This window comes from Temnothorax americanus, unplaced genomic scaffold (genome assembly GCF_048541705.1).
Source record: "Temnothorax americanus isolate GAGA-0224 unplaced genomic scaffold, ASM4854170v1 Scaffold37, whole genome shotgun sequence".
NCBI lineage: Eukaryota > Metazoa > Arthropoda > Insecta > Hymenoptera > Formicidae > Temnothorax > Temnothorax americanus.
Genome location: NW_027509515.1, coordinates 40,141 through 51,911, shown reverse-complemented (window position 1 = coordinate 51,911; position 11,771 = coordinate 40,141). Strand labels below are relative to the sequence as shown.

Genomic DNA, 11,771 nt, shown 5'->3' with positions numbered 1-11,771 from the left:
CCGCAGCACAACAGCTGATGCGAACCCAACCTTAGGGTGCATCCCGATGGAGAAGAAATAGCGGAACGGAACAGTAACGGAAAAGAGATATGGTGGGGGGTTAACCAATCAGAGTAGTTCCGTTTCAATTCCGTTCCGTTATTTAGTGAGTGGGTTCCCCATGGCACGGAGCTGTTACGGAACGGAAAAGAAACGGAAAAATTTCTAACCTATTCTGTCGAAAGTTCGCAAATAAGTGCAGTGGATCGATCGCTTTGCAACATTTTTATTTTTGCAAATAAAGAGCAATATGTCGTCATCGGTAGGTATTACATGTGAAAATAAAATATGTATGTTAAAATCCTATGTTAATATGTTAATGCTAATTAACCGAATGTGATATACTTTATTAATTTCCAGAAATTCAAATGTGGATATTGCCGCTGGATTGTTTGGTTCGATGAAGACGGAAAACTTTCACATCCTTGCTTAGCAAATCATACGAATTTAATAATGGATAAAGATCGAAATCTCTTTATAAATGGTACGTATATTTGTGTACAAGAGAGGCAATATATATTCAATATAACTAATGGTTAGAATATGTAAATGATATATAAATTTGTTGTAAAACTAAATCTGTTATTATTTAGATTCTTTAGAAACACACGTCGAGAGTGAGAATAACAGCAATAACGCCGGAGAGACTGGAGACAGTGACGTAGGATTGTCATTGATGATGGGAATAAGATCATCATCTACGTTGAGGTTGTCACTTGTTGATGTGGAAGGAATTAATGCTGTTGCTCTTTGAACAGGACGCTTTGAACATATCCACATTTGAATTTCTGGAAATTAATGAAATATATCACATTCGGTTAATTAGCATAGGATTTTAACATATATATTTTATTTTCACATGTAATACCTACCGATGACGACATATTGTTCTTTATTTGCAAAAATAAAAATGTTGCAAAGCAATCGATCCACTGCACTTATTTGCAAACTTTCGACAGAATAGGTTAGAAATTTTTCCGTTTCTTTTCCGTTCCGTAACAGCTCCGTGCCATGGGGAACCTACTCACTAAATAACGGAACGGAATTGAAACGGAACTACTCTGATTGGTTAACCCCCCACCATATCTCTTTTCCGTTACTGTTCCGTTTCGCTATTTCTTCTCCATCGGGATGCACCCTAAGGGTGCCTCTTGTAAAGGTGTACCTCTTGTACACAAATATACGTACCATTTATAAAGAGATTTCGATCTTTATCCATTATTAAATTCGTATGATTTGCTAAGCAAGGATGTGAAAGTTTTCCGTCTTCATCGAACCAAACAATCCAGCGGCAATATCCACATTTGAATTTCTGGAAATTAATAAAGTATATCACATTCGGTCAATTAGCATTAACATATTAACATAGGATTTTAACATACATATTTTATTTTCACATGTAATACCTACCGATGACGACATATTGCTCTTTATTTGCAAAAATAAAAATGTTGCAAAGCGATCGATCCACTGCACTTATTTGCGAACTTTCGACAGAATAGGTTAGAAATTTTTCCGTTTCTTTTCCGTTCCGTAACAGCTCCGTGCCATGGGGAACCCACTCACTAAATAACGGAACGGAATTGAAACGGAACTACTCTGATTGGTTAACCCCCCACCATATCTCTTTTCCGTTACTGTTCCGTTCCGCTATTTCTTCTCCATCGGGATGCACCCTTATTTTGCCTGACATTTATTTCTGCGTGAATTCTTGTACACACACAGTTTTTAATGCATCAAATTCTAGAAAATTGCAATAGGACAGTATAATTCAGAGAAATTACATTTTTATAACTATTATTATTTTTATTTAGCAGATAACATCCTGTAATATCCCACAAAACAATTTCACGTGAATTTTTGTAGATTTTTTAGTACATTTTATTGTGGGAAATGTAATGGGACAGTAATTCAGGGAAATTACATTTTTAGCTTCAAAGTTGACAGGTAAACAATTATGTATCTAAGTTATTATTTGGATTTCCAAGGGCTGCAATAACAGAGATTTATTTACCTTATCAAGAGACACGGTAGTGTCTCGCACCAAGTACACGCGGAACGAGACCGACCGTGACTCTTTTACGCGACGCGACGGGTTGCGTGTACTCGAGATGTTGAGATCTCGATAACGAGTGAACGGATCAAGTTCTAAGTAGGCTTGATCGATAGCTTGGGGTCCAATTAGGGGGGGGGTTTCTCTTATAATATTCCGCTACGTGCCCTACGAGCGGAGATATTGCGACGCAAAGTCCAAATGTGAAAACTTTTTATTAAGATACTTCCTCCTCCTCCTCCTCCTCCTAACGCCGACGTTTTATATGACGACGTCATAAATTAGAAACGTTACTTTCACTTTTTCGACGCTGGCGGCGCAGGTATCGCCAGTTTCGATATCGCGCGCGTATTTCGAAATTAAGTCGATAGACTTATCGGTCAGAAAAAAAAAAGGAAGATTTCTATTTAAATAAATTAAAATATAAATAATATACATATATTGAGTCAACGGAAAAGAAGATTCTCTACGCTCAGAAAGTGCCGCTAGAGAATTTTTAAGTCGATTTTTATGAATCAAGCTTGAATTCGATGTTAGGTATCCTAGGTTACCGATGACGAGGTCCAGATAATGCGCTTCATAGTTTTCGGTGTCCAGGTGTAATAATACGTTGAATTCGATGTCTACGTGTCCCAGGTTGCCGATGACGAGGTCCACATAGTGCGTTCCGTAGTTTTCGGTGTCTACGTGTATTAATACCTTGAATTCGATGTCCACGTGTCCCAGGTTGCCGATGACGGGATCCAGATAGTGCGCTTCATAGTTTTCGGTGTTCATGTGTAATCGTATGATGAATTCAATGTCTAGGTGTCCCAGGTTGCCGATGACGAGGTCCACATAGTGCGCTTCATAGTTTTCGGTGTCCATGTGTAATCGTACGTTGAATTCGATGTCTAGGTGTCCCAGGTTGCCGATGACGAGGTCCACATAGTGCGCTTCGTAGTTTTCGGTGTCCAGGTGTAATAATACGTTGAATGCGATGTCTAGGTGTCCCAGGTTGCCGATGACGAGGTCCACATAGTGCGCTTCGTAGTTTTTGGTGTCTAGGTGTGTTAATAACTTTAAATCTAAATGTAGGACACCTAGACATCGAATTCGAGGTATTAATACACGTAGACACTGAAAACTACGGAGCTCACTATCTAGACATCGTCATCGGCAACCTGGGACACCTAGACATCGCATTCAACGTATTATTACACCTGGACACCAAAAACTACGAAGCGCACTATGTGGGGTTACAGAGCAAAGGGTTACATTGCAGATTATTATTTTTAAGAAATTAAGCAAAATATTAAATTGTTGTTTTCTTTAGAAATAATAGTCCGTAACACTTTTAGCTTCATACCTTGTATATACGCTGTTTATAAGATTATAAGATATATTGTTTATAAGATTAAGATGCGTAAAACTACAAAAAGACGTGATATCCGTACAAAATTACCTTTTAAAAAAAAGGTAAAAAAAGGCGCCAAGTACACGCATAGTAGTGTATATATGTATTATGTTGTTACCCTGTTATGTTGTGTCCTCGAAAAAAACAAAGTGGTAGTATTATACCTCCAAATAGAGCTTTACCCTGTACATACTGTTTATAAAATGCGTAATACTACAAAAAGGCGTAATATCCGTACAAAATTACTTTAAAATAAAAAAAGTAAAAAAAGGCGCTAAGTTCACGCATAGTAGTGTACCTATATGTTGTTACGTCGAAAAAAAAGAAAGTGGTAGTATTAAACCTCGAAAAAATTTAAGGAGGTTCGATGACTTCATCGGAGGGAGTAGTGGGACGCGGGGGTTCTGGAAACAGCGCACTAGCGTTTGAAGTAGTGGGAATGAAGGGGATTGCTTTAATTGGTCGCCGCATGCGTATAATGCGTGCTACTGTTCACGTCATTCACGACCGTGGCAGTCTAGCAGACAAAAAATCAAGCAATTTATGCTTTAATAATTAATTTTTCTACGAAATGTGCGGTAACCTTTCCCTTTTTTTCGCTCATTTATTTGTAAATTATTAAGTTACATGTGCATATTTTTCTTTCCTTATTATTTGCATTTTTTCTTGTACTTCTTTCATTTTGAAGGTATATGCAATGTATCATTTCCCATAAAAACCTATGTTAAAAATGCAGCCGGTTTCATGAAATTTTAATATGTTGTTCTGGAATGCAAAATAGAATTATGTGAATTTTTTGGGAATTTTTCACCGTCCCGTTTTGAAAAAAATCTAATCCAAAAATTGTACTTTTTAAATTTTTGGAGTAAATTTTTTTCAAAACGGGACGGTGAAAAATTCCTAAAAAATTCACATAATTCTATTTTGCATTCCAGAACAACATATTAAAATTTCATGAAACTCTGCATTTTGTTGTAGCCATCGAACCTCCTTAAGTAACAAGTGGTAGACAGTAGATTTATTTAATTTCAGCTATACAAAGCCATGAAATGGACTTGGTTTACAATATACCTTAAACACACTCATATCAATTTTTTTAAACTTAACGCGTGACACTGTTAATTCCTTATTCCATACTTTTTTAATTTTTTCTAGAAAAACTATCCCTTAAACCCTACACGCCTAAACCCATTGATTGCACGTTAAACTCACAACCTAAACTCATGCAGTAATACTTGAACTAGTCCGCTTTGGCAGTATCAAGCCAAGAAACGGACATTATTCACCTATATACACACACATACCTTCTTACCGCAACGCGCAACAACTAATATTTCCTATATTTCTTTTATTTCTAAATTTTTCCCAAATCTCCTTTAGACTCATATCTCGCTTTGTCTCTAAAATAACATTCCTTACATCCTAAAACTTATAAAACTTATAAATTCTAAATCAATGAATATATTCTCTATAAACTTTATAATCCAAAACCTAATTCTCTCTTTTTCTTTATCCCTACCTTTACCTTAATTACAACTATTTTCCTGTTTTTCAATCACATCTTAATATATTAATAATGATTTACCTTTACCTTCAAATATTAACGTAACTCTCTCATCTTACAATACATATAATAAACCTGACTAATAACAAATCTTTTGCTACCTAACTAATGCTATCCTATGTTCCCAGCTTTTCCAAACTTATCACACCTCCCTATATGCCCCTACCTTCTCTTTTTTTTCTTCTTATATATTATCTTCTTAATCTTCTCCTGATCTTTTGAATTCATTCCTAATTTAACTCGAATCACTTCTGTGCCCTCGGATCGCTCCATTCCTCTTCCTTATTTGCCAAATTCCTCAACACTGCTCCTCCTCCACTCCTAGTAAATTGCCTCCTAGCTCTTCTTCTCTCGTTCCCACCGAAGCAACATTTATTTCCTCCTCGCATGCGCGTTCTTTAGTTATCTTCCCATGTCTCCTATCTTATACTGTTGCATAGTTAATATACCTGGATTCGCCTCCGTGTCATCCAAAGATTCTAATATTTCCAGAAAACTGCTGCGTCCTTTAAACTGTAATGTTCATACCTCCTAATTTTTCTCCTTCCGCATTTTCTCTTCTTCTTCTTCCTTTCCATATCTCACCAAGCCTTGCGTGACCTTTTAACTAATTTTCCTATTTTCATCTTCTTTTACCTTTCCTTTCTTACAACGCAGACAAGTTTCGCCAATCCTTGTTCCAGGAATACGCCAATAGCTTTCCTATACCTATCTTTTTTTATCTCATCTCTTCTTCAACGTTGGCTTAACCTTTCCTCAACTATGCTTCTCTTCTTTTACTTTCCATTTCCTAGAACACCTCTAGGCCCGCCCATCCTTGTGTCCTAGCTTTATTTCACCTTTCTTCTTTCCATCTCCATTGACCCGGAACTTGAGATTTTCGACTGCTTTTTCTTCTTCCTTCTTCGATAATCCTCTTCAAATTTAATCCTCCTTTGTTTCGTATAGCCTCTTCTATAACAGCGCTTTTTTCACCTACCTCTTGTCCTCTCCTCTGTTTTCTATCCTTTATCTCCTCTTTCTCTTTATTATTCCTAATCTTGATCCTATATTTCCTAGTCTAAAATTTGTCCCAATCTAAGATTTACATGTGTTCTGAGTTCAACCTGTCATCTTTTCAACTATCTTCTTAACATATACTTAATTTACGGCCAAAGGCTCCTTAGCTAATCATTTACCATACAATCTTCTTTACAATCATCGATCGAAACCTTCCCTACTTTACCTACATTACCTTTACCTTTACCGCCTTTTCCGCCTAACTGATTCGTCACCATAACCTCTTCCTACCACGTTCGCTAAACACTTCTATACTACTTTTCTCTACTTGCATCCTACTATCTCCCTTCATTCTCATCGCATCCCCTACTTAAGTACACCCTATCTTTCCATTATCCCTACTTGCTACATACTAATCTTTACACCCAGAAACAAAGCTAAAATCGCACAACGCACTTTCACCGCTACCATTCACACACGCGCCATCTAACCAAGTCCTAAGTAACAAAACAAGTGGTAGACGTAATCTTTATATCTCGAAAAAATCTAAGCAGTAGTATCTTTATTTCCGAAAAATTATAACTTAAGTGATCTATCAATTTAAGACATCACAAAATTATGTTACCTTATCAAAAAGAAGAGTCGCGCTTCAAGTGATCTATTACAATTACAAAAAAGAAATGATATGTCTTTAAATTACAGCGCCAATTACAGAGAAAACATATATTGCCTCAAAAAATATAATTGTTGCACTACTTTGAAAAATCTTTAAATTGTGTTTAAATTTAACAAGGAAATACAAGATATTTAAATACAAAGTTTACATGTGTATTTTTTAGTGGTCACAAAGAATTACAGAGGTAACAGTACAAAAAATATTTTATTAAAATACATTTCTTGTAAAAAAACTTGGCGCTGCTAGACCTCGAAATTTTAAATAATAAATAAATAAGGACAACAATAAATAATACACTAATACCTTATATACCTAGATACATTCCGAATAAAAGCATAATATTAGCCTAAACTCCGATTTTTTCGATCTCATCCGCATCTTCCGCGTCAAGATAATGTATCTTCTTGCCAAAGTGTCTCTCTATGTCTTTGCACAGTTGCATTGCCTTCGGCGAGTCGATTAAATTAATGGCGATCCCCGATTTGCCGAATCGCCCTGTTCTTCCGATTCTGTGCAAGTACGTCTCACAATCGGCTTGCTTTTTTTGGTCCATCGGCAAATCAAAGTTAACCACTATCGTCACCTGTTCTACATCAATGCCTGCCAAAAATACCATACATTTTATTATAAATATATTATCGTTATACTACGCTTAGATACAGATACAGGCAAAAGTTCAGGAATTATGTATTTGCTATATATTAAATTTCTTCGTATTTACCTCTAGCTAAAACATTCGTAGTGACAAGAACTTTCTCAAGTCCTGCTCTAAATCTATCCAGCACAGAAATCCTTTGTTCGACTGTCAAGTCCCCAGACAATATTGCTACCGCATGCCCGTCTTTCGTCATTTTCTCTGCTAACCAACTGGCCGTATTTTTCGTCTGTAAAGTAAAGTAATGTATTTTGTTACAAATGAGTTGCTTATTTAATGGATTTAATGTGTATTCAATATATGATCGATCTTACGTGACAGAAAATAATCGCTTGTCCAATGGTGATCACGCCATAGATATTAGTGATAGCCGTATATTTTTCGTCTAACGTTTTGCACTTGATATAGTACTGTTTAATATTATCCAAACTCTCTTCTTCTCTTAATAACCGTATTATTAGCGGATTACTGACTATAATCTCCGCAAAGTTCATCACTTCTGGCTCGTATGTCGCAGAGAAGAACATCATTTGACATGTACGTGGCAGTAATCTATGCATAAAATAAATGGTGAATATCTCACGTGAAACATAAATGTATTCAGTCATGCAAATATTAAACATCTCGAGAAGATTACTTGTGAATACGGATACACTGATCTTGATGGCCTTGTGTAGCGATCATAACGTCAGCTTCGTCCAATACAAACACTGATATTTTGCTTAGATCAAAGAATTTGAACTTTTGTCCCCAATCAAGCACTTTACCCGGAGTTCCTATAATAATGTGATCGGTGATGTTCGATCCACGGCTTACTGTAACAATTAAAGCGATATTAAGAGACTATCTTAACAGCAGAAAATTCAAATTATATAAGAAAACGCTGTATTACTTTCTTCTCCTCTCACAGCGTACTTTATTTTTATCTCAGGGCAAAAGCGCGACATCCTCGCCGCTACTTCGCCAGTTTGGATCGCCAGCTCGTAAGTCGGCGATAAACAAAGTACCTGTGGGTAATCTTTTGCGGGATCTACCCGACTCAACATGGCGAGTACGAACGCGGCCGTCTTACCCGTACCAGATTGGGATTGCGCAATCATGTTCTGCGGCCTAGAAAGAATTTCCTCATAAAATATGTTTTAAGAAAGGCTGAAAGTAGTCTCTGATAAATGCTTACGGATCGGCGAGTAAAGTGGGTAAAGCGGTTTCTTGAATTCTCGAGGGTGCATTGAATCCCATAGCGTAAACACCTTTTAACAAGGCAGGTTTGCTGTATGCAAAGTAAAAAAAAATACAATTTACATACATATATACCATTATATTGAATTATGTAACAAATAATAGTAGTAGTAAACGAGTGGATCTAAGACCTGTTTGTTTTCGCTATACTTCTGAACTAGTGCAATAAGTTAGAATGAAATAAATATATTTTCTTTCATTCTAACTGGTTGCACTAGTTCAGAAGTGCAGCGAAAACGAACAGGCCTTAAATCAGGCCTTCTCGTCACGACTAAAAGTTAATTATATATATGTATATATAACGTATTTACAGATGAAGTGCGTCAAAGGTTTTGACACTGTATAACGGTGACGTTGGATCCATCCTTTGAAACTTTACAGCTTTTGCTGATAATTTTCTGCAGGAGCGACTTTTCTGCTGGTGAGATCTGCTTCTTCGACGTATCGTCATCGCTCTTGACGTCTCCATCTTTCACAGATGGGGTAGGGACGGGTGTTGAGTTCGGTTTATCCAGGTTCAAACTCGTCACCTATGCATAATACATATGGTTAATGAACATTTTGCATCTGGCCTCACGAAAAACTAGTGTTCAGTTCAGATGTCATAAGCATCAAAAGGATCACGCCGGTGCAACGTATCCGTGGACAGTGAGGACAGTCCCGCTTTACCTTCGATGCCAATTTGTCCTGTTCGTCGGCGTACTGTCCCCAGTCGACCTTAGTCGAAGCCATATCTGCCGACCGCCTGGCACGTAACTGCGATAGAGAAACGTTCTTTGGACTGATTATCAGAATAAATCTCCAAAACTCGAGTATATATTTGCTATCCCGGTTAGCCAAGAAATCCAATCGCACGCGTTACACGACACCTCTTTACACTCTCGAGTGCTCTCGAGTCTCGAATGGTCTCGAAACTCGAAACTGCTCGAAACTCCCGACTCCCGAACCACAGTATATACAGTAGCGCAACTCTCAACTCTCAACTCTCCCGATTTCAGCGTGGATGAAAATGAACTGCACATGCGCGTGCGAGCGTATGTAACCAATCAGAGCACTGATATTCTGTCTCACTTCTGCTCACTTCCTCTCTGTATTTTCGCTCTCTGTCAGCACCGTTGAGATGCTCCATGCAGGGCAGGACCTTTAAATGATTCTCTTTTACATTTTTTTTACATCTTATGCACTTTTTATTATTTTTTATTTTGTTTTACTATTCTTTAATTTGCATGATATTTACATATATATTATTGTATTATTTATATAATTAAGTCTCTGTATGTTTTGTTTATTTTTTATTATTTCATAATTTTTATATATATATTTTTCTTTTTTTTTTACAGAATATTGCCAACACGAGTCATCAACTTATTTACATACTTTTTATCCGCTTTTTAAACGGGCATGTAACAGATTTAACTTTTATTAGTCCTTTCATTTCGTTTACTTTGTTATTGCAATTATCATTGCAGAAATCATGTAACTTGACAGTTTATACATTTGTCACATATACATATACCTATATACATATACATAGTTGTCATTGTGAATAAAAAGAATTAGATAAAATTAAGTTACAAGTTATATTATATAATTTTCTTAATATTTCCTTGATATTTTTCCTTTTGTGACCGTTTAAATATTGATAGCATAAATAATTTATTGATTTGTGTTATACAACTCGTGTATAACACGAAAAAGTAATATGGCACATTTGTACAATTGCTATACAAATTATTAAAATTTATCTGTATTTTGTATGTACCTAACCTATATATATATAATTAAAAAATGTATAGTGCCAATAAATAAATATATAGCGCGCGTCTGGTTGTACATCATGTTTTATTTCTATCTCAAATGTAACCCTTGTTGTTTATGCATGCGTTTCTGCGCGTTATAACGCACGTCAAACATGCGTCTCCATACATTATCCCAATCAAAACACGCGCGTCTGACACGCAACGATAAATTAGAAAGAGAGAGAGACTTATAACAGTGAGATGAAGTGAGACAGATTATCGGTGCTCTGATTGGTTACATACCTCGCACGCGCATGTGCAGTTCATTTTCATCCACGCTAACATCAAAAGTGCCGACAGAGAGTTGCGCTACTGTATATACTGTGGTAATAGATCACTTGAAGCGCGACTCTTCTTTTTGATAAGGTAACATAATTTTGTGATGTCTTGATAGATCACTTGGGTTATAATTTTTCGGAAATAAAGATACTACTGCTTAGATTTTTTCGAGTTTTTCGAGATATAAAGATTACGTCTACCACTTGTTACTTAAATTTTCTCGAGGTATAATACTACCACTTTCTTTTTTTTTTTCGACGTAACAACATATAGGTACACTACTATGCGTAAACTTGGCGCCTTTTTTTACTTTTTTTAAAAAAGTAATTTTGTACGGATATCACGCTTTTTTGTAGTATTACGCATTTTATAAACAGTATGTACAGGGTAAAGGTATTTAGAGGTATAATACTACCACTTTGTTTTTTTCGAGGTAACAACATAACAGGCAGGGCAACATAATATTAAGGAATTTGATTTCGAAAAGAAAAAGTTTCAAAAAGGATATCTGGATAATCTGCAGGAACTATATTCTGCTCTGTATATATATATTTATATATTGAACTTTTATTATAACTCAGAGCTTGTCCAACTTAATACAGCTTGAATATCTTTCTGATAATAAAAGGTATGACTTGTTAAATACGCTATTAAGAGAGAGAGAAGATTCGATACAAAAAAAACAACTATATATATGGGAAACTTAGATGGTGGCGCTGGTAGTGCATTAAGGCGCATACAATACACTGGTTGATTGGAGCGACATCAGACTGTTCCCTGGTAACCATCTCCGATAGAAAACGATAAAAAAATTTCTTATCGTTTTTAATACGGTTAGTGAATCGTTTATTTACGGTACTCTATCAGAAACTCACGTTACAAAATACTTGGGATCCTATCGTAAATGTCTTATCAGCTATACATCAGTTTCTATCGTTTTTAATATGGTTAGTGAATCGTTTATTTACGGTATTCTATCAGAAACTCACGTTACAAAATACTTGGAATCTTATCGTAAATGTCTTCTCAGCTGCACATCAGTTTCTATCGTTTTTAATATGGTTAGTGAATC

The 11,771-nt window shown here is 36.1% G+C and overlaps 1 protein-coding gene and 2 long non-coding RNA genes across 3 annotated transcripts; 1 reads left to right on the top strand and 2 right to left on the bottom strand.

The window, feature by feature from the left end:
• Nucleotides 1-106: 106 nt before the first annotated feature.
• On the top strand, nucleotides 107-861 carry LOC143901982 (uncharacterized). The gene is made up of 3 exons (XR_013258229.1): nucleotides 107-301; nucleotides 400-523; nucleotides 633-861. It is a non-coding gene; the product is annotated as an uncharacterized LOC143901982 (long non-coding RNA).
• Nucleotides 676-1,782, bottom strand: LOC143901983 (uncharacterized). The gene is made up of 3 exons (XR_013258230.1): nucleotides 1,450-1,782; nucleotides 1,228-1,351; nucleotides 676-1,066 (listed from the first exon to the last, which is right to left on the bottom strand). It is a non-coding gene; the product is annotated as an uncharacterized LOC143901983 (long non-coding RNA).
• A 5,130-nt stretch (nucleotides 1,783-6,912) lies between these two features.
• LOC143901973 (DEAD-box helicase Dbp80-like) lies at nucleotides 6,913-9,541 on the bottom strand. Its single transcript, XM_077414644.1, is given in 9 exon segments — nucleotides 6,913-7,327; nucleotides 7,449-7,611; nucleotides 7,697-7,934; nucleotides 8,020-8,197; nucleotides 8,275-8,492; nucleotides 8,560-8,652; nucleotides 8,933-9,001; nucleotides 9,003-9,151; nucleotides 9,291-9,541. Coding segments are annotated over 9 exon segments (1,425 nt in total). The 5' UTR covers nucleotides 9,354-9,541; the 3' UTR covers nucleotides 6,913-7,073.
• Between the last annotated feature and the right edge of the window lie 2,230 nt (nucleotides 9,542-11,771).